This window comes from Spinacia oleracea, chromosome 4 (genome assembly GCF_020520425.1).
Source record: "Spinacia oleracea cultivar Varoflay chromosome 4, BTI_SOV_V1, whole genome shotgun sequence".
In the NCBI taxonomy this organism is placed as follows: Eukaryota; Viridiplantae; Streptophyta; class Magnoliopsida; order Caryophyllales; family Amaranthaceae; genus Spinacia; species Spinacia oleracea.
The window spans coordinates 151414489-151437106 of NC_079490.1; the positions used below are offsets into that span (position 1 = coordinate 151414489).

Below are 22618 nucleotides of genomic sequence, written 5' to 3' on the forward strand. Positions count from 1 at the left end.
TAAACTTCTTGTGAGATTTAATTCCAATTTGAACCAAACAAACGCTTACTTATAGCTCTCTTCATTTTCTTTGATAGGTACCTATATTTTGCTCTTCTTTTCAATGGACATCATTATTCATGTATTTTCAAATAACTATTTTATTAGTTTCATATCCGAAGTTCATTAAATTGAATTTATCATCACAATTTTCCTCATTGTTGTTTCAAATTTCTGTTTTTCATTTTCCTCCTTTTTATTATATAGACTATATAATCTTGATAGAAAATATATTTTGGAACTCTTAGTCGATAAACCTTATTGATACAACACCATGAAGAAGTATTGTGAATGAGTCGGATTTCGTTGATTGTACTAATAGTTGCATATCTATGAACCATCTATCATTAATATTTCTACCAGCTGCCTTTAGAGCTGGCAATGGGTTGGGTTGGGTCGAAATCACGTCGACCCATTTATAAACGGGTTGAGATTTTCCCAATCCAACCCGACCTGTTTAATTAAACGGGTTGAGATTTTCAACCCAACCCAACCCAACTATAAACGGGTTGACCTGAAGTTGACCCGTTTAATTTTTTTTTTTCCCACTTTTAATTGTAAATTGATTTGACTATAGAATTGCGAGGTGATTTTGTTATGGCATATCTCATTGCAAAAAGTAATTTTTCAATATGTATTTGACATGAATCAAAACGTCAAATAATTATTCAATGTTGAAGGGAAAATGAGAAATAAAATCTTTCAAATCACATTATACATATATATATTACATACTTGCTTGCACTTAAACGGGTTAGACGGGTTGTTTTCGGGTTGAAAATTTCAACTTGACCCAACCCATTTAATTAAACGGGTTGGGTTGGGTTGACCCATTTAATTAAACGGGTTGAAAATCTTGACCCAACCCTTTATTATTGGGTTGGGTTCGGGTTGGGTTGGTGGGTTGGGTCAATTTTTGCCAGCTCTAGCTGCCTTGAATGAAAGGACTAGATATGATTAGGGGTGTTCATGGGTGGTTAATCGTCCCGAAACTTGTTCGGTTCGGTAAAAAATTTCGGTTCGGCATTTTCATGAACTGTAACCGTACCGTTTAAACCGGTTACCGTTTAAACGGTTAACCGCGGTTTCGGTACAGTTACCCGGTTAACCATAAACCGCTATTAAATTATTTGTTTTTATTTTGGATCACATTTATCGTATTATTTTTTTACAAAAAATAACAATTTGAAATAGAAGATCAAGTCAAACAAAAATAAGTCTAAACAACGTCTAAAATTACACAAGTTCATCAACTTCAAACAAAATTACGAGTAACGTACTTATTGTTTCAAGAAAGGACTAATGGGCTAAGAGCCTAAGAAGTAAGTACACTAATTGGGCTAGTTGTGCACAAACAAATATTTTTTGACTAAAATACTTTACCTATAATTTTGTGATTTTGTCACCTCCAACTAAATTAAATTGAATACTTTTTTTGAAGAAATAAATTTCGGTTTATTCGGTTAACCGTTTTGTCAAAAATCGTAACCGTAACCGACCCGTATAACCGTTAATTTTGCCGGTTCGGTTACCGTAACCATTTATATTATTTTTCGGTTCGGTTTACCGCCCATTTAAATCGGTTTTTTCGATTTTCGGTACGATACGCGGTTACGGTTTTTTATGAACACCCCTTGGTATGATGGACCCCCAAATCAAAAGATAAAATACGAAGTGCTCCATATCTCCATATGTTTTTATTGCGAATCGTCAAACGGTAGTCGGTATGTTATTTCGGGTGAAAGATTAATCTCCGTGTAGAATCTAGTTTGACCCCAAACCAAAAATGTTGCCCGTTTGTTAAACCTCTGAAACCTGAGCCCTGTATCTTCTTCTTACTCTCTCCCCCTCTCGATGATAAGGCAGCCATGTCGCAAAGGAAAGGCAAGCTAGTGGAGCAGGTGAAGCAATTTGCAGATGCGCAATACAAAAACTTCACTCGCGATTATGGCCAGCAAGTTATTGATATTTTTGAATTCCCCTTAAGGCTCGTTCTTTCTCCTTTCACCATTGCTTATGGCATTGCTGGTTCTGCTCCTCGAGGGTTTGGTATCCCCGAATTCATCTCTAAAGTTTCCTATACCACCATTTTTGTAAGTTTTTGCTCTAACCCTTGTTTAATTTCCATCAATATTAGTGGGTTTTGAAAATTTTGAGCCCTTGGTTGATAATTTAATCATAATTTTCACATTTATTTAGTGGGTAGTTTCTGGAATTGTCTGAGAATGTCGAATTGTTGTGATTCTATGCAGCTCCTTTAAGAATTGGGTGCTTAGTTTTGCTTGTTGGACGTTGTGTGTTTTTTGACATTTTATCAAGTATTGAGTTGGAATTTGTTGTCTATTTTACACTCTTGATGAAGATGCAAGCTGTTTAATATATTTTGAGTAATGAAAATGAGCTTGTCTTACCTATGAACAAGGGGGAAAGTAAACCGCTTAATACTAGCCGAAATGAGGTTTTATCCCTAGACTGATTGGTGATTGTAGGAGTAACTCCTTATGCTTTAATATGTAGTTATTTTAGGGTAGTATCTGTCATTTATAATCTGGGACAGCTCATTTGTACACTACACATCTAAGGGGTTTAATGTTTAACACTCCCAATCACATGTGGGTGCCCTACTGCCCTATAAACTTGAGCAATCTAGAAAGATAAGCGACAAGAATTCTCTTTGTGGTTGGTAAAGGCCAAATCTTTAATATCCAATTCCATTCGGCTTTCATACCATGTTAACTTTTTAATATAAAACCCACAATGACGAAGAGAGATTTAAATACTCACATGCCTTAATGAGATTTCATTCAAAACCAATTGAATATGGGAGCAACTCTCCAAACTTGTAAGGTGGGTATTATTATATATCTTGTCCATTGTGAGAATTGACGTGTACAAACATATAAAATAGGGTCTTAATACCCCCTCATGTGTACATTGATCATGATTTTTTCCGTTAAGTAGGGGTCTCATAAACTAGAGCTCCGTATCCATATGATCAAATTCTGGAAAGCCTTTGATCTGATACCATGTTAACTTTTCAATATTTTGTAACACCGAGGGTTGCCTATAAATGAATAGGATAATTTGGTTCACTAATAAGCCCAAGTGAGGCTCCATATAAAATAAATTGGTTATCATTATCATTATCATTACCCCATTGCCTCAAAGAGGCTCCCGCAAGAAGCGGGGTAAGGGAGGGTCGGGAGTTCGGGACTCGGGTGTACGCAAACCTTACCCCTGCAATTGCAAAGAGGTTGTTTCCAATTGACCCAAAAATATAAAATAAATTGGTATTAGAAAAGTAGCTCATTAGATTTGTAAGGTTGTCGTATTCTCTCCTCTTCTCCAAGTTGTGCACAACACACATTTGTGGGGTTCCACACAGCTGCTTTTGAGATTTCAAAATGACTAGTTGTTTTGTTGTATTGTGTACTAGTGCCTCATTCTTGATGACTTGATGATGTGAGTTCTCTAGTGTCTCCTTTTCTGCTGTGGTTGGTTTCCTGAACTTATCTACGTGCTTGTTATCTTTCTTTACATTTTGTTAGCACCTCTAGAAGTTATTTCATTATGGTGCTCTATGGCAATGAAGAGGCATTTTCTTGATGGTTATAATTTTGCTCGAGGGACTAGTTGCACTAATTTCAAAACTTCAGCTGGGTAAAAAGAATGAAACTTGACATCTTGACAGAATGATTTTATCGATTGCATCGATGATGATTAATTTTAAACCCCAAAGGGTCTGAAAGATGTGCTTGACAAAATGTTCTTTATGCAATGCTTTCAGGCAGTTGCTACTCTTGGAACTTGGGATATTGCACTTGAGCTGGGGAAGAAAGTGATATGTCAGAGGTGCTTAAGACCTACCTTCCAGTTTCTTAGTTGTGCAAATCATACTATTCTCTTTTAGCTCCTGAAGTTTGTTCTTGAAAGAAGGAATATATGTCAAGGGAGTTGAAGTTTTTTAAGCTTAGATATTAATTATGACATCCTTGTGCTAAAAAAGTTTTCCTTATGGTCTAATTTTCAATTTCCTTTTTTATGGTACTGAGGGTCCACCCTCCCCCCCATGCAAGGGTACAAAGGACTTTTTCTTGTCCTCTCTTTTCTACGCTCTTTATTTTATTTAGAACAGAAAATTTCTTGGGGTCTGGCCACTGGATATAAGCGCGTGGTACTTTTTTTCACTTTCTTTGTGTACTGTTCATATGGGTAAGCAATGAAGCGATTTGTAACCATAAATCTGAGAGCTTTTCCATGAACATATTACTTTAAACCATTTGTATATATTATATTTGTTATGCAGGTTATTGACGCTATAAGAAATGATCTGTTAAGACTAATGTTGTTTTGTTCCCTTTTTTTATTGTAGAGATTGCCAAACTTGTAGTGGATGGCAGGCATTACGGTGTACTATGTGCAGAGGCAGTGGGCAGGTACACTATCAAGTGAAAAGTTACACGTTGAAGAGGTCAGATTTTCTTAGCTTTTGTGGCTTGGATTTTTTTTTCCCTAAATGACGGCCAGTAATATCTTCCTATGATAAAAAGATCTTAGGGAATACTTCTTTTTGCTTGTTAAATGTTACCATCAACACTGACAATGTCTCTATACTGTGCTGGCAGTGGAGAAAAACCAACTGCTGAATCAGTTGCGGGTGCAATAGCTAACGATCAAGCTGAGCTGTTTCACCTTCCTTCAGCCATTGATATGCATACACCGTTGCCATTAAAGGAGTGTCCCACTTGTGATGGAACAGTAAGACTACTGTACTAGTTGTGCTATATGTTTGGGTCTAGCAATTTCTTATTTAAGTCATAACTCATCTCAAATTTCTGCATCTTTGTAGGATTTCTTTCATTTTTTCAAGTTATAGAATGTGAATTGTGATATCTTTTACTCCAGTAGTTTTCTGCAACATTTTGGGGCTATCTAATTTAGTGTAACTGTATTTTGTGTGTGTTTGTGTGTGTATGTGTCCAGGGTGTCATGAAATGTACCGAATGTAAGAACAAATTACAAATCCGGATCTCTGCTGATGATGTAAGTGCCTTAACGATTGATCAATTCATATCCCCTTAAAGCAATTCAATTTTTGGCTTATGATTTTGAACCTTATATTTGCTAACTATTGTTGATGTACAAATCATTTTTTCTTCTTGTGGAGGTCCTATCATTTGTCAAATTCCTATATATTCCCTCCGTTCTCTTTTTATTGCAACTCTTTACTTTCTGGGAAGTTTCATAAATAATTGCAACATTACAATTATGGCATCTGATTCCTCTTAATTTCCATTCTCATCACGGGCCCCTCTTTTTACTTCTCAATCTCTCTCATCGTACGCGCTCATAAAAACTTGTCTCCCCCCCCCCCCCCCCTTCCACCCCTATGTTGCAATTAAAAGAGAACAGAGGAACTAAATTATATGAGACCGGAAAAGTATTTGTTCACACTAGCAGACACACAGATTTTTTTTATGGGATAACAACACTTGTTAATATTTTATTTGTCGATGCGTTAGCTTTAAGGAAGGGCCATCCTCAAAAAGCATTTTTCAACCAAAATCTGGCAAGATATTTGAATGGGGTCAAAGAGTTGAAACAGCTTCATCGGAACTTTCACTTCATGGAGACATCATTTTGTAGGGAAAGGGGGTAAATAGGTAATGAAAACCTAGAACCATATTAGTATAAAATCACAGGGTCGTAACAGCTTCACTTGATGTATCGCCACAGAGATACCATTCCCATGGCGGCATGGCCTCCCAAACTAGAGATTATGGACCTGCATATTTTTCAGGTTCCACAATTCGATTTGTATTTATTGATGCTTCTGCATTTGGATATGAATTCTAAACTACATGTGTGATTAACTACATGATGAGTATTGTGGTGAATCTGTATGCATCATATGCAGAATAGTTAGATGATATCCTTTTTCCCAGTTCGCATGATCTCGAGGAATAAAAACCCTTGAAACTGAGATATCTGAACGTAGCAAACTAGTAATCTTTGTCCAGTTGAAGTGCCTGTGAATAATTGGTTTGTACTGTTAGTTTACTTTTCAGGTGATAAGAGAAGATCTATGTAAAATAAGAGGCAAAAGAGTCAAAGTAAAGAATCAAATAACAATATTTCCTTAGATAAAAGTAAAACCATTAAACAATCGTCAGAGCCATTCTTCTAAAGACTGTAGCTGGATGAATGCTTAGGGATGTTATGTAGAGCACTTGGTTTGGCTTGAATCACAGGCTTACACTTGGTTAAAACAATTCAATTTGAGTGCACTAAAATTTTCCAGAAAGAGCAGTGGTTTGGAATTCTAAAATCAAAATTATCAAGTCTTCTACAATAGCCCGACAACTAAAACCATCAATATATTCAGATCCAAAGGCCCATTCAACTGTTGCCACTGTTGAGCGATAGTGTGAATGTATCATAAAGGAGAGGTCTACAAGTTCCACTATGATGTTGAATAACATTTCATATAGAATTCTTAGCAGTCATATTACTCTTATATTACGAAGCTATATTCTTTCTACGAGAACAATGAATATCCCTTGCAAGACAGTGCACTTGTTTGCCAGTTTACCCATAGCCCCAAATATGAAGCTTCTGCGATCTTTGGGAACGGCAGTAATTGAATAAATGAATGCCATCTAGAAACTTTTAAGTTTTTGTTACTTGGGTGATTGGTTTATAAATGAAATAAATCTCACCTGGACCAAAGATTCATGTTTTCTGTTCTTTGGGTGGTTCTCTCGAGAGCTACTAAGCTGGAGCCAATCTAACTGTGGCACTGATTCTGCCTTGTTAGGACCTACCTACAAATTAAGTCATTCTCATAACAATCTCTTCTTTGTTTGGGAACTTTAATATCTAACACAAACTTATATTATGTGATTCAAAATTCTTGCTTGATTTCCTATCAGTTAATTCCATAAATTTACTAAATTGCTGATGGTTATATACTTATATTTCTTGGTCCAATGTGTTGCTCTTGTCTTTCCTTTTTCAGATTATGGAGCCTCCGTGGAAAGCCTATAATGTCTTAAAGAAAATGGACTATCCATATGAGGTAAGATGTCTACATGTCTATCTCTTACTGTCTTCCTATTCTGTTCTATTATCATTTAAGTATTGCATGGTTTTCCATTATTTCTGAGAATCACGAGATTATAATGTTTCTGACTATCTTTCCATAATCTTGAACTCGGATAATGGGGTGGTGATTTTTGACAAGAAAGAAAAAAAAAACCAATATTATATGCCAGTATCCTTGTCTTAGTGTGTGCATCTATTTGTCCACGAAACTTTCACAATTGATTAAATGTTGGAGGAAGACATCGACAATGATCTCATGATCTGCATGTTTGCAGTATCATTCTTTTTTATTTAAGTTTAGAGCGAAAGATCAGTTCCTCTAGTAACTTAAGGAAGAATTAGCCAACAAAAAGTGGGTTGAGTTATCTTAATTGTTTGGATTTGACATAAACCTGACTAAACCAAATTCTCCCCTGTTAACGGTGTTTAAGTTTCTTTTAAATGAGTGGTCAATTTTCTCTAATCTCTTTCTTGAAGGGGTGTTGCAATTATAAAAAGACTGAAGAACTGTTTTTTTTTTTATAAGGAAAAGATATTTATTGAAAAAGGAGAGAGGAATCAACAATAGTTCTAAATTTCTCAAGCACAAAAGTATTTACAAGTTTTTGTAATTTTCCAGTTGAATTACATAGTTTTATTTTCAAAAATACTTTCCAATATTTTTTAAATTTATGTACTAATGTAGCAAGAGATAAATAATAGTGAAAGTTCAACCTTAAAAAACGAAGGTGATGATTAACTTTGGTATTTTGGCGGAGGCTGGAGAGAGCATTAGTTTCTATTTGTATTCAGTAGGCAAGCAAAGAGTCAAGATGGTACTGGATACAAATAGAAATTTGTAACATTTACAAATCAAATGGTACTTAATTTTTTAAACTCGTACTCATTCCTTTAGAAAATGGTACCCTTTCGTCTAAAAATGAGAAATCGGACCCATATGTAACTACTAATTTACTGTGATTGAAATATTGTCACAATTTAATAACGCCAAGCAATCGAGCTTGTACAGGGTCCATTTATTATTTGATTAAAGTAATGAATCGGGGGCCCATATTAAGAAATTGTACAGGGCCCCATAACCGTGGCGTAATTTTAGCCCCGGCACTGATAGATGAGGGTCATATTTGAAGAAAAGGTTGCATGTGTCATGTCTTATTACACTCCTTGTCCACTGACACTGTTGCGATTTTCTTTTCTGCAGCACATTATCAATAGCATGAAGGATCCTAGCATTGCTGCATTTTGGCTTCTAACCATGCCACAGATTGTTGGTGGATTCAACTTTGATGATGAAACCAAACAGAAAATTTGGTGGCAATACAAGGTTTGAGGTTCTTTCTTGCCGCGTCTAACAATTCCAGATTTTATTATTCTTCGTGACAAGAGTCCATTTGGCCTTTTTTCATTTAGCTTCTATATATTATACTAAAAGAGAGGAAATCAATGTGGTGATGACAAATGTCACTCATTAATTGGCCTCTCTTTTAGATACAAAAAAATTATAAAAAATAAAACATTTTATAATTATTTTTGTTAACTTTCACCTCATAAGAAAATTTGATTCTATATTTCCTTTAAAAAAATCACTCTATATATGGGAAATTTTGTGTAAATTATATTTTCTATACTTTCATAATAAATATAACCAATTTAAGATTATTTTTTTGTAAAAGGAAACATTACTATTGTTTAGACATTTAGCCAACGATATAAAATCTCGATAACTTAAATTTTTTAAATATATATTGACATTTTACTTAGGCATGTACTATGTATCTACTAATGTTTTAATTTCTAGCACCATTAAAAAATCGTGAACTTTTTATCTTACAAAAGTATACACTCTTGATTTAATAATTTTAATAACCATTTCCTAATTATATATTACGAACATTTTATAGACAAATTTGTAAGTTTGTGGGAAAATTTGCACAAAGAAATGACACGTGTCACTCATGGTGTTTATTTTATTATAATGTAATAAACATTATATATACTACGAATAATTAATCCATTATATAGAGTACATAATAGTATTTTTATAAAAATTTAAGAGCAGTCTACTGATTTATACTTACATAATTAAAATAAAAATAAATAAGAGAATCAATCAAGTTTGAATAAGATTATAAGAGTGTATAAAAAAATTACTATAGTACTCTATAATATTTAAACAACTAAATTCGATAAATATAACCGCCAATTATTCTACTGTTTTATATGTAGTATATTTAGCAACTAATTTCAACAATTATCACCGTCGTTGATAGTAATTATATAATTTCCTTATACATGAGTAAAACTTGCGTAATCTAATCTATCTACCACTCTATTGCGTAATAAATTAATATAATTCATATATATTTTTCCTAAAATCTTCTAATTACTTATGGTAATAATCGATCATACTACGAAGTACTTATTTACTTATGTCAATAAATTTCTTAATTTAAATATATATCTATAAACCCCCTCTGTTTTTAAATATTACTCATCTTTTGATTTTTTTCACACGTTTTAACTCAATATTTAAACGTAAATATCTCCAAATACGTATGTTAAAAAAGTATTAAATTTTGATATTTTTAAACCAAACATTAAAATAAAATCTCACATAAATATGTTTTGAAATACGTATTGGAAATAAATTAGAATATTTTCTTCAATTGTGAATAGTTATAAGATTCCAGATAGGACTAATATTCGAGAACAGAAGGAGTACTCCATATATTATAATAAAAGAGAGGTAAATCAACGTGGTGATGAAAAACGTCACTCTTTGATTTTCCTCTCTTATAACATAAATAATCGAGTATCATGTTTTGTTTATAAATTGTGTCATACTACGTATAATGGATGTGAATAATGGTATAATGAACGTTTACCTTTGATCGTTTATTATTTGTAATCCAAAGAAAAATCTTTGCGTGAAATTTATGATAACCGTTCGACATAGAAAATCTTATAATAGTTGAACATGTACTATCAATAAAATTATTATAATACTATCAACTTTTTAAGAATTTGTGTCATATAATAAATCAGGATATGCATAACAAATGATAACTCTTGATTTATTATATTTAACAAGGTTGTTTCAAACATTTTATAAGCCCGATGTCAACTAACAAAATGAGACCCCTAGCCACGTACTTTTTTATGACGAGCTTTGGCCTATACTTAATCTTAAATATCAAAAACAAATTTTGCCACATTCTCATTATCGTAATACTTTATACGAAGCACGGATAATAATTTATCCGCTCATATTATTAAAGTCTTAAGGGCATATTGATTGAAATTTTGACTAATCGTAATCAATTATTTCCAAAATCATAAGATTTAGATGATTAATATGTTTTCAATAAAAAAATATTTTTTATATCTTAATGTAAATGATTGCAATGTCACATTAAAAATTTGTGCAAAATTAAATGTATATATGTAAATGGTGCATCACAATTGATGATGGCGCGCGTTTCGATATTAGATTGGGCTTACGACAAAGATAATCGTAGATGATTGCTAATGTTGACCAATGTTGACTAACAAATATAGATTTATTGTTGGTAGACGGGTATAAGGATAACATGTACCCACTTTGGTGATGGGGCAAGTTTGAATTGATTTGATTTGAGAACACTCACCCAATCTTAATTATCTATGTCACTTTTAAATATATATATTTTTTATCAATATTATAGCTAATACAATCAATTAAAATACTTCGTAATAAACTTATGTTAATATATTTAAAAGTTAGTTGGAAGAAAAAGTGAATTTTTTTTATCGAAAATAGATGTCAGATTGTTAGTGGGGCGGATTTTTTGGAAAATTCCCCCGTGGATCCTCTCCAAGTGGGCATGGATGGAGGAAATTTTGGTTGGTGGTGTGGGTTAACAATGTATACGGTGTGGTTGACGGGGCAATAATGAATTTCAAATTGGACCTGCCTGCGTCTCTAATCCTTAATTGATTATGAATATATTAAATAAAATTTACTACTAACTTATATATTATAATGTTTTGTTTATTTAGTCAATATAATTACTCTAATTAGACAAACAAATTGTCAAAGACTCTAGAATAGAGTTGTAAAATTAAAAACTCCTTTACCAAAGTTGAGTCTAGGTGTGGGTTTGAGGTGGGTGTAGATACACGCGAGGGGGTGATGAAGAGGGGATGAATTTTATTTTGTACATCTCGAGACGAGGATTGAGATGGGTGGGTATCGTTCCATCGTGGATGGAGAGAATGGGTATGAGAACTGTAGGCGGGCACGGGTGTGCAGGCCCCGCTTCTCCTAAAAGTCATCTTTCCCTTAGTAAAGTAAATGATGTAGGTAGGTGTTAAAAGATCGGGTAATAAAGTTGATTGAGAGATTTTGCGAGTATTAAGTGGGTATTACTATCGAAGTAAGGAGTGATGCAATAAGTTTATGATTGACACAAGTGGTGAATGAGAATGAAAATAATTTTATATATGTATTCTTATTTGTTTTAAATGGTTTGATAAATGAGCAATGATAAACTTAATAGTAACTAATTTTAATTTGGAGAATATATATAATCTCTATTTAGTTATATTTTCCTAACAAATTCCATACAAATTTATGTATAGACTATAAAAACCGTGCATCGCACGGGTACTATACTAGTTTATTACTGAATTAGCAACCATTCTCCTTCTTTCATTTCCGGTGTAAGGCTTGCTTTGTCGGAATCTATGGCCGAACTAAACCAAGTTTTAAACCACTAGCTATGCGGATTGGTAGCATTGAGCTCAATCTTCTTGGTTATGCTATCTTTTTTAAAATTTTCTGTAGAGAATATCACTAGTGTAGTCCCTTTTGTATAATCAAGTACTTCGTCTCCGTTCCCTCTCAACTACTACTTTGATCAAAGACTGCTTCTTTTTCTTTCTTATTAATTAATAAGCGCCCTCTTGGGTGGATATACTTGTAAAGTTTTGAATTCCAAAGGAACTCTAGAAGAGACCATTATTGGCGTCTGCATTTGTCTAGTATCATGAGTGCGTTCAAATATTCTCTGATTTGACACATGGTAGATCTCTGATATAATGTTTCTGCCTCTTGTTGTAGGAGTCTATGCGTTATGATCAATTGCGAGATGTAGTGGCTCAACGACAGCCTGGCTGGGAACATTTGCAACAAGTAAGGTTTTTTCTTCATGTCTGTAAGCGAATGTTTTGTATGTTTAAACCGGGGAGGGGGATGTGCTGGTGTGGTGTATTGGTCAGCCCTTGAAGCTTGATGTTTCTTTCGTGGAAATTTGAAGTGGACAGTTTCATTACTGTTCTTTGCAATAACAACAGCAACACCCAGGTTGGTGAGGCTCAGGATGGTCAACACGCAGCCTCAACCTTTTGTAGTCAACAGGTTGGGTTTGACAGAAAGAATGTTTCCCAATGAACCATGTCTAAATCATTTTCTAGCAGACATTGTAAAGTACAAATTTCCAAATAGTATAAATTATACAGGACAGTATAGGAAGGAAAAGATGTGCGAACCATGCATGAAGAGGACATTGATCAGCCATGTTCTAGAATGATTTTATCATAAGAATTTATAAAAGTTTCTAGTCTGCTTTATGGTGCCTATTGCCTATTGCCCCACAAACATGAGCTGATGGGCCATATCCATAGTGAGAGCTTAAAGGTATAAGTCGTCCTTTTCTAAGTGTGTCTTCTCTTGCAAGAGTTGCAACCATTTATGTTTTTCCCCCTGCATATTCTTTGCAATGGTAACTATGCTTCTTCATAGTATCACCACAAAATGGAGCAAGTACCTCATCTTAACCACCACTATCGTTTAGACAAGTCTGGTCTGTTGGTCAACTGTCTCTATGTTTCCTTAAATTAGCGGCATCTTTCTTGTTACACACCTCTTGGTTTTTTACTCAACCTTTATGTCTTCAACTCTTATCCATTGTTTGAAATTCTTGGCACAAGAAGACTGAACTTCTCTTCATTGATTTTACTTGTTTCATCAAATACTCTAATAGCTTCCCGTCACTATTCCCTTTTAACTATGCCTGTATGTGATTCTTGGTGTCTTGATGTCTCTTTATAGTCCAGAGTGATTGACACTACTATTAATAATAGTGATATGAGTCAAGTCAAGTTTGGTTAAGCTTGATCTAAGCTCATGAAGTTTGAACTACCTGTCAAAAAAAAGAACTGAACGGGTATTTTTAGGCTCGTTTTAAGTTCACAAAGCCTGAACGGATGCTCGACTCAATGGTTAGCTTGCTATGAGCTTGAGTTTCTCAATTGCCATACTTTGAACTTTATCTTTGTTATTTTATTAACTTTATCTATAAAAGGAGAATTAGCATAAAAAAATACAAGTGTACTATAATTTACATGTTGTATAGGAGGTAACTCAGATAATCATGTTCCAAAAAAGAAGACAATGACAATATCTTTCATCTGTGCAAAACTGATCGAGTGCTCTGGGATCTATGAATCTCAGAACACGTGCCTCGCCAAATTCCAAAGCAATCAGACAATTTCAGACAAAAGGAAAGGAAAATACTTACCTAGTTACCTTTCTTTTCTGTCCACTATCATTCATTTTTAATGTAAGAAAGAGAAGAATAAAAAAAATCATTATTGCGATGTCTTTCACATATTTTTCCACCCAATCATTCAGATCTATGGTATTTAAAATTTTCTTTATATTACTCCCCCTTTTATACTATCTGTTCACTCAATCAACTTTTCTGGTTTCCATGTCCAGTGAGTGCAAATAAGCATGAACAAAGTATTGCTAATTGTGTTGTACTAAATAACCATAAATCAATTTAAGGCCTTTATTGGCTCTTGGCTTTTGATTCTTGAGTAGTAGTCGATGGCTGTTCTCCACCTAAATAGGAGTCTCCTAAGATGATTCCGTCATTCCCTCATGCTGATTGGTCATCTACTCACCCATGAAAACTGAGGAAGACAAGGTCACATGTTTAGTTAGAAACCATCAGTTATATGCCTGCATTACCGTGCTCAATAGATTTCCAGATGGATATTTTAGCACGCACTTCTTGAAAAGCTTGAGGTCTCAAGGCCGTAGGTTCTCGAGTATGCATTTGTGTTTTGGTCTGCTTCTAAAATGGTGATAGGCGTTTCACAGTCAAGAACTTCTGGCCATGAATTGCAACTTTAATAGTTAATCAGACACAAGTTAACATGGAATACTCTGCTTGATGTGCATGTTTGAAGCTCTTCATCATTATATTTTTGTTTTAGCTGATTATTTAATATTTATAAAAATGTTATTTTTATGTTGTTTTGATGACAGGCCCTAGTCACACTTGATCCTGCCCGGGCTCGAGATGACCCTGTCATAGTGAAAAATGTTCCTTATTACAAGGCCAAAAAAGCACTAGAGATGGAAGTTTTGAAGCTTGATCCTCCCCCACGACCAAAAAATTGGGGTGTAAGTATGGCTATTTTAGTATGTATATCTTGCTTCTGCTAATAGTTGTCCAGAAACTGCAGTTGTACATCAACCCAAACTAAAATAAAACTGGAGCTGGAAGTGCAGGGACAGAGCCAAAATATAACCAGACAGGGCCAAAACATTATTCAAATTTTATCTGTAGTTTTCCTTTTAATCTTTAATTTATTTATTTTTATATAAAATAGAATATATTAGTTATAGGAAATACAAATTGTCAAATGGACAATAAAATTAAATTGAAGTAAATAACAAATAAAAATAAGATTCAGTTTGAAAAAATGTCAAAAACCTACAGCATTTTGTGATGAATGGTGATAAGCTGGTAAAGTACTTATTCCTTGGACTTTAAGGAAATGGTAAGGATAATTAACAAATGTTGTTGGCCATTACCATTTATCAGTTTATCACTACACTCTCACTGCTTTTGCAAAGGAGGTGTTATCCTTTTATTGATGTTTTTGTTTTCCAATGTACTCCTAACTTGTAGTAAATCTTCTAGGCTTAATGAAATTTTTCTAAAATTATGACCTTTAGGCCCCAGTTACCCTTTAGTCCCTGCCGTTTTACACATAAAGTCAAGTAAAACCCTCATAATACTTGTAATATTCTTCACAATTGTTTTCTTATGTACTCCCTATAAGAAAAAGAATGTCTAGTGTGTGGGTTTATGCATGTCTTTTGTTGGAAAATACAGAAATTTTCTTTACAGCTGGCAGTCTAGCACCTGGCTGAGTGGAAGCACTTGGTAGAGAGTATTACTGTAACTGGTGGGATTTGTTTTCTGAAAACTATTTACAAGTGTGTTTTTTCTTTGCTTTTGGTCTCTTTAGGAAGTAACATAATGCTAATTGGAACGAAGTCTCTGATTAGGGATGGGACATTATTCACAATATATATACTCGAGTGTGCAAGCATCCACATGTAAATACACACATTAGGAAACTAAATACGTAATACAAAAAAATATTGACATATTTATTTATTTATCTATCACGTGGCATCAGTGCATCACTTAAGTATAAAGAGGACAAAAAATATGCCAAGAAGGATCCACTAACTATGTTTTCACAAGTTCGGTCTGCTCTTTCTCACTAAGGGAAGTTTTTACCAACAGAAAAGGCATTTGATTGCACTGAATGTTTGTTTGTTTTAACTGTTACGTATTGATTGTTTTGTAATTACAGGAATTGAATCTTCCATTAGATACATCTTCTTGGAGCAAGGATGACCTAAAAGATCCTAAGAAGATGGATGAAATGAAGCTTCTTCTCAATGCTCAAAAGGAAATTGCTGAAAAATTTTTGGACGCACAGTGGGAGGCCAAATGGCGTCATAATAAGGTTGGTCATATATGGCACTGTACAGGGGGCTTAGAAGTCGGGGTATTTTGTATCTGTGATTATCGGATTCCTTTTACCACCCCCCCCCCCTTCTCCCTCCCCCCTCCCTCTGTAATCAAAATGTTTCAGTTGCTGCTGCTTTTACTGGAGTGGAAAATTTCCCTTCCCTAACAATTCCGCGTGTTTCAACTATTTTTAACCATGCATGGGGGTATATTATACTTACAATAGCAGTAGTGTGCCAACTACAATCTGCACTTTTTCCACCTTTGGCCTGTGAGGAAATTTGGTGTCAATAGATGAGTAGCTATAGAACTACGTGCTGTTGATGATCAATTACAGGTCGTAAAATATTGGTCCTTGTCCCTTTTGGGTTCATTCTTGTAGTGTTATTTGGTTAATTGTTGAAAGAACTTGATTGATATGGGTAGGCTATGGATGAGCCAAGAAATGGGATGAAGCCGCAAAGAACTCCCTGAACTGAAAACCACTACGGGTATAATGTTGGTGGTATGATTGGCTTGTCTCCAAAAATATTACTGCCAGATACCTCTGAGCCCTAGACAGCCAACTGGTGTAATATTCTAGAAAATTAATTAGTAATTAGTCTCCATTCTGATCCTTGTATCTTCTTGGTTTTTTAGTTTTTAAAAATGTGTATGTGTGTTTGAATAGTGTTTCGTCTATTTCTAAATTGACATGTGTTGCCATCATTTTACTTGCTGCAGACCTGCAGTATTTCTTCTAGATGTAATATCCATAATGAGAATCCGCAATTGAATATTGAAGAAGCAATTAATTTCAGTTGCATGTTAACTGCTTGTTTAAAGAAGTTTTCTGTTTACATATGTATTTCTTGAATTTCCTCTGTCTCCTGGAAGTTGTCTTCTTGAAACTAAATTACGGTACTAGTATTTTTCCAACTCAATATGAGCATCAACAGAGCTATATTTTGAGTGATCTCTGAAAATTTAACAACTTTTAACTAAGCTTGCCTGTTGTTGATGTGTAGTTGAATGAGATGCTGGAAGAGAAGGTACAACCATACATTCAGAATGTTGACACTCTCTCTCAACCAATCATCATGCATCCGCCGGCTGAGGATAAAAAGGTTTGAACTATACTTGTATGTTTTTACGGGAGCATGGTGTGCATGAAAGATGTATGGAATGAAATTAAGATAATGAACGTCGCCATGAAATGAAAACATAATTTGAATTGAGGTTTGCTTCTAGACATGACTTGTATGGAGAATAGAATTAAGAGAGCTGAAATTGAGTTTTTTTAAGCGTATTTCGTGGCAGATAGTTCCCTTGAAGACGAAATGCTACTACAGTTGTAGCTGAACTAAATCACTGTATCAGTCTATCAGATATGAGCATCAAGCTATATTTGGATAAAATATGTTGCTCGATATTTAGTTTGCGGGGAGAATTTCAATATCATTGCATAGATTGACCATAATGTTTGAGGATCTCATGGTGTGTTAAGATGGGGTTAATTATCCCATCGGAAATAAGGACTTAATTAAGGAGAAAACCGAGAAATTAAACTATAGTAATTATCCTGTCTTGAGAAGGGCGGACAAATTATCCGGTCCTCCCTTTTGGTTAATTGTTTAAACAGAAGTTGTGGGTTTTTGAAAGAAATGGGCAGAAACTGCATCATATCATTGAGGTTTTGTTTTTCTTACAATGATGTTTTACATACGGCAGAGGAATTCAAGGCAGCGTAGATGGTGGTTCTTTTGAAGAAAGACTATAAGGAGGTGTTGTATTTGGCTTCTGAAGTCTGTTATAATAAGTGTACATGTCACTCAGTTACCTATAGTTTTGGTTAGTCTTGTTAGAATTACTCCCTTTTTGTTTCTTCCAAGCTTTTTTTCAGGGTGATGGTGGTTGAATTCTGTATGAAGCTTTTTTATTCAGGATTTCTGGCAATTTTATTTGTGGCCCTGTAATTCCAAGTATTTAAGGAAGACTGGTTTAAAACCTGGTAAAATCTTTGAGCTAGATTTCTTCATTCGTAGGATTAATTTGTTAGGTTATCACCCAAAACATCTCGGCGCCATGACCTTCATTAGCATTTAGCAGTCCAGTCTGAGTCTCCATGTGGATAGCGTCTTAGACCTCGTCTCACGTTGGCCATCTCTAGGTGCAACATTATGTAGTGCAGTTGCTCAAGCTATACATGGTAGTAGCCTATCATGGTTGGTGGTGATCCATTTGGTAAAGTGGGTTAGCCGGTTTGGTCTAGAAACTAATGAAACAATTACGGAGTAGTTTTTTCTCTTAATAAAACAATCTATAACATAGTCCAACGAAGCAATATAGTTTTTCTTTTTTCTTTTTTCTTTATTCAAGATATATTTAGTTTTAGAACATAAAAAAGTGAAATGATAAAATTGACAAGAAATAAAAAGAACGTATATGTTAGAATTAAGAAGTAGAATAATGGGTACAAATCCTCTTGTATTACATAGGAGAAAAAGGATCCTGTTAAGCTCAAAGGTGATCAACCAAGGTTCCTGGCACAATGGGTGATGTAGGTGCAGCTTCTTCTGTAAGGGTTAGCCCTAGCATTATTCCTGCAATTGTAGTATGACGATCCTCGTCGATTGCATGGTATGCTGTCCCTCCTCAACACATCGTAGCTTATGTACCTGTGTTACACAAGGATACATACCCTAGCCTCAACGTTCATCTTCAAACTCTATGATCGATTTAATATAATTTTAAATGACAAAAATGTAAATACCTTCCCCTGCCACGTAACTGGCGACGATCGCCATCATTATTGTCCATCATGTCATCTTCATCATCACCAACGCAGGTTCCAAGACTACACGTGCGTACGGCGGGCAAGCCACCGTCACCGTCACCATTAGAGGCCAACGATCGCCCAATTCCCCAACTCATGTCATCCAACGATGAGGAGGTCTCGGTGACAATCACCAAGGCCAAGATAACAACAAGTAACCATAGTTTATAAGCCATCCAACCTTTTTTTTTTTTGTTAAACCTGAAAAAAATAGTTGAACAAGAGAAAGAAAAGAGCCAAATGTGTGTAATAATATAAAGGGCTGGGGTGTGGGTATTTTCTTTCCTTCTTGTCCAAATACTTAGGAGAGTGGTAAGAATATAGGTGGTTATTAGGGTAATTCAACGAGGGAAACAAGGGGAGATGGGTGGTGGTGGTGGTGGTAATCACGGATTTTGGGGTTAAAAAGCCAGTTAATTATTTTTTATGTTAGCTTTTTTTTGTTGGAATAATATGATTTGTAATGTGTGTTATAACGTAATTTTCGTAGGGATAAATTGCAAATTAGGAGGGAAGATTCTTATTGTTCATTTGTTCCGAAGATAAATTTATTAAGTGTTTTCTTTTTAAGCTTTTATCAAAATATTCAACTCTATAACCCAAAATAAGGTCATCTTAATTATGACTGGGGTGAAGAGACCATTTCGGTTGGTTTGTTGACATTTTCATGTAATTTTCCTTAAAACATGTCTTAAGTTATTACAAAAGATTAATGGATGTTTGTGTTGATTCCTCCTTTCATTATGTGAATTATAATCCAAATTCTTGTATGAGATTCATGTATTATCAATGTGATAACACGGATGTGGCCTCCCGCCTAATCAAATTATTTATCCTAACACAGTTTTTATAAGGGGTTACATTAACGTACTTGTTCAAGACATGGTTGAATGAGTAAGACTGACCCTTTATAATTTGGTTTAATTTTCCCTTTAACGCTACTGTTGTGAGTTTTATCCTTGACCAGGGCCACATTTCTCCTTGAGTAAAGTCACTTTTATTCTTGGTTATAGTGCCTCTGGTGACTCTAAGGTTGCTTTTGTCTTTGGTTAGCATCACTTTTGTGCTTCAATAACAGGGTACTAACTTTTTATCTCCAACTAGGATCACTTTAGCTATGTTTTTTTGAAATTGGTGTCATGTGTGATCGACACACCTGAAGTACAATTCACGTAGGGTGTACGAACTTATCGGTTCAACTCATGTATATCATTTTTAGTGTTATTGGTTATCGAGCACCTGGTTTGCTAACGATATCATTCAGTTACCCTACTCATGGTCATCCCTAGAACTAAAACTCCAATTACCATCCCGTTACTGTTCAAGGACAAGACATTTTTAAAAAGCCGAATAAAGTAAATTACAAGTGTGTGTCTCCTATGAAACCGTCATATGCATTACACACCTAATATTAGTAATAATAAAAATGTAACTATACTATGACAAAATATAATTAACTATTTGATTAGAAAGTAAATTTATTAAATTATAATTTAATTAAACATAATTATTTGATCACATCGTGTAATTATTTGATTCAAAGTTAAAGGTATAATCTGGTAAGGAGTTGGTAGTACACGTAAAACTGTCATACTTCGTGTATAAGTTAGAAACCACAATATATATACTCAGTGGCGTATCTATGATTTTGAAATAGGGTAGACATTTTCTAATAATAATAATTAACTAATGAGTACTTAACACAGAGTATGACGTTCCTTCAAAAAAAAAATACAGAGTATGACGTAAATAAATTAAACTAGTTTTTTTTTTTAATAAAAATACTATTCAAACATCGGTGTCTATATAAGCATATAATATCTTATCACACTAATAATTACGTACATTGGAAAAAAAATTATTTGCCTTATATTAGTCATCGCACCCACGACCTCTCTTTAAAGCTATGGTATTAAGAAAATACTTCTTATAATTCCCGTTGTTCTAGTTTTCTTTATTGAACATGTAAAACTCATTAAGGTAACCTCTTTATTCATTTTAAAATAATTGTCTATATGAATATAAAAACAATTGCCCATATAAAGTACATTTTTTAGGCAAAATTTAAATCTTAAAACATGATAACACTCTGTAATCCATAAAGGTTAAAGAATGAAACACTGAAGAAGTAAATACATTGACAAACTAGCTAGAGGCTTAGAGCCCATTAAAGAAAAGAGAAAAAATAAAAAAAAATAAAAAAAATAAAATAAAAACCAATGGTGCAAATTAAAGTTCCGAACTTAGGTGTTGCTTGAATACATTACTTGAAGGAGAATGCCAAGCTAGGCCATTGACCTCGTTATTATATACATCAAATTATTTTTAAAGTGTCTACCCACGTTGCCGCATAGATATGCCCCTATATATAGTAGCTAGTACATTATAAGAAAACACATCATTACACTACAATAACACGTTTTCTTGTAGTGGTAGTAATCTTCCTAACGGTTTGAAGAAAGAAATTGATAGTAATGATCAATACATGTTTGTATGCAAACATTCTGTTTAAGATCGTTTCATATAGAGATGTTATAGTTTTATTTTATTTCTTTTTGTAGCAATAAAAATCCTCTCTCTTTACTGTACCTAGTACTTAATACTCCATTACTCATACGAAGTACATGTCTCATTGTCTCTTCTCATTCATACCTAAAAATGAACAAAGACTCATATGCACTTATTTAATGAATAGTCTTTGGCCTATGTCGATATAATTAACCTCATTCCGTGCTACCTTAGAGTTTTAGACAATAAATAACTTAATTAACTTATTAAAAATGTGCGATTAGTCGAGCACTATAGATGGCTTTTTAGATGAATTTCTAGGGAGTACGTTTCTAGAAGTTCTGTAGAACTGACTTTATATTTCATTGCCAAGTAAGGCTTTGATTCGCTTAAATCGGTGAGATGTCATATAAAGTTCGAAGTTTTATGCCCTCTAACTGGGGTCGTTTTTTTGGATATCAGATATGTGTGGTAACGAGGAAGTATTTTCGGATATCAGATATGTGTGGGCAAATGCATATCATAGCAAAAGACAAAATAAGAAAAATGACAAAAAAGAAATTAAATGGTACTCTTTTAAACAAAAATGGTACTTTTTTTTAACTGAATGGTCCTTTTTTTTTACAGAATGGTACTTTTTTTAACATCAATGGTACTTCCTTTTTTGTCTTTTAGCTATTTGTCTTTTAGCTGATATGTGTGTTGCCACACATATCTGATATCCGAAAAAACAACCTCGTGTGGTAACACACATATCAGCTAAAATACAAATAGCTAAAAGATAAAAAATGAAGTATCATTTATGTTAAAAAAGTACCATTTTGTAAAAAAAAAAAATACCATTTTTGTTTAAAAAAGTACCATTCAATTTCTTTTTGTCTTTTTTTTCTTTCTATTTTGTCTTTTGCTATGATATGCATTTGCAAGCACATATCAGATATCCGAAAATACTTCCTCCTCTCCAACTACCCCGTAGTACTCCTTCTGTTCCGGAATACTCGAACTGGTTTGACCGATACAGAGCTTAATGCAATGTAATTGACTTGTTATTTAATTAGATAATACTCCCTCCGCTTCTTTTGTTTGTTACGTTTTCCTTTTAGGGTGTTTCATAATGTTTTTTACGTGGAAGAATCTTTCCTTTTATAAATTAACTTATTATATTGTCATATTTTGTGTTAGCTTTTAATTTTAATTGGTCCAATTTTTTCAACTCATTAAATTTCTTTACAATTTTCCATGTTTTACTTGGGTTTATTTTTTTAATAAAAAATAAAAGCTGATTTGCACTATATTCAAAGAGACAATAAATGTCAGATTTTAGAAAAAT

The 22618-nt window shown here is 33.9% G+C and overlaps 2 protein-coding genes across 2 annotated transcripts; one reads left to right on the forward strand and one right to left on the reverse strand.

The window, feature by feature from the left end:
• Positions 1-1737: 1737 nt before the first annotated feature.
• Positions 1738-17974, forward strand: LOC110783622 (uncharacterized). Its single transcript, XM_021987975.2, has 12 exons — positions 1738-2132; positions 3827-3891; positions 4412-4510; positions 4665-4797; positions 5023-5082; positions 7058-7117; positions 8345-8467; positions 12245-12316; positions 14459-14596; positions 15805-15960; positions 16973-17071; positions 17676-17974. The coding sequence occupies exons 1-12, from the start codon at positions 1908-1910 to the stop codon at positions 17709-17711; spliced, it is 1266 nt and encodes a 421-aa protein (XP_021843667.2). The 5' UTR covers positions 1738-1907; the 3' UTR covers positions 17712-17974.
• Positions 17975-18272: 298 nt separating this feature from the next.
• Positions 18273-18956, reverse strand: LOC110783583 (protein RALF-like 19). Its single transcript, XM_021987935.2, has 2 exons — positions 18718-18956; positions 18273-18622 (listed from the first exon to the last, which is right to left on the reverse strand). Exons 1-2 carry the CDS (start codon positions 18954-18956, stop codon positions 18475-18477), a joined length of 387 nt encoding a protein of 128 aa, XP_021843627.1. The 3' UTR covers positions 18273-18474.
• Positions 18957-22618: the final 3662 nt, after the last annotated feature.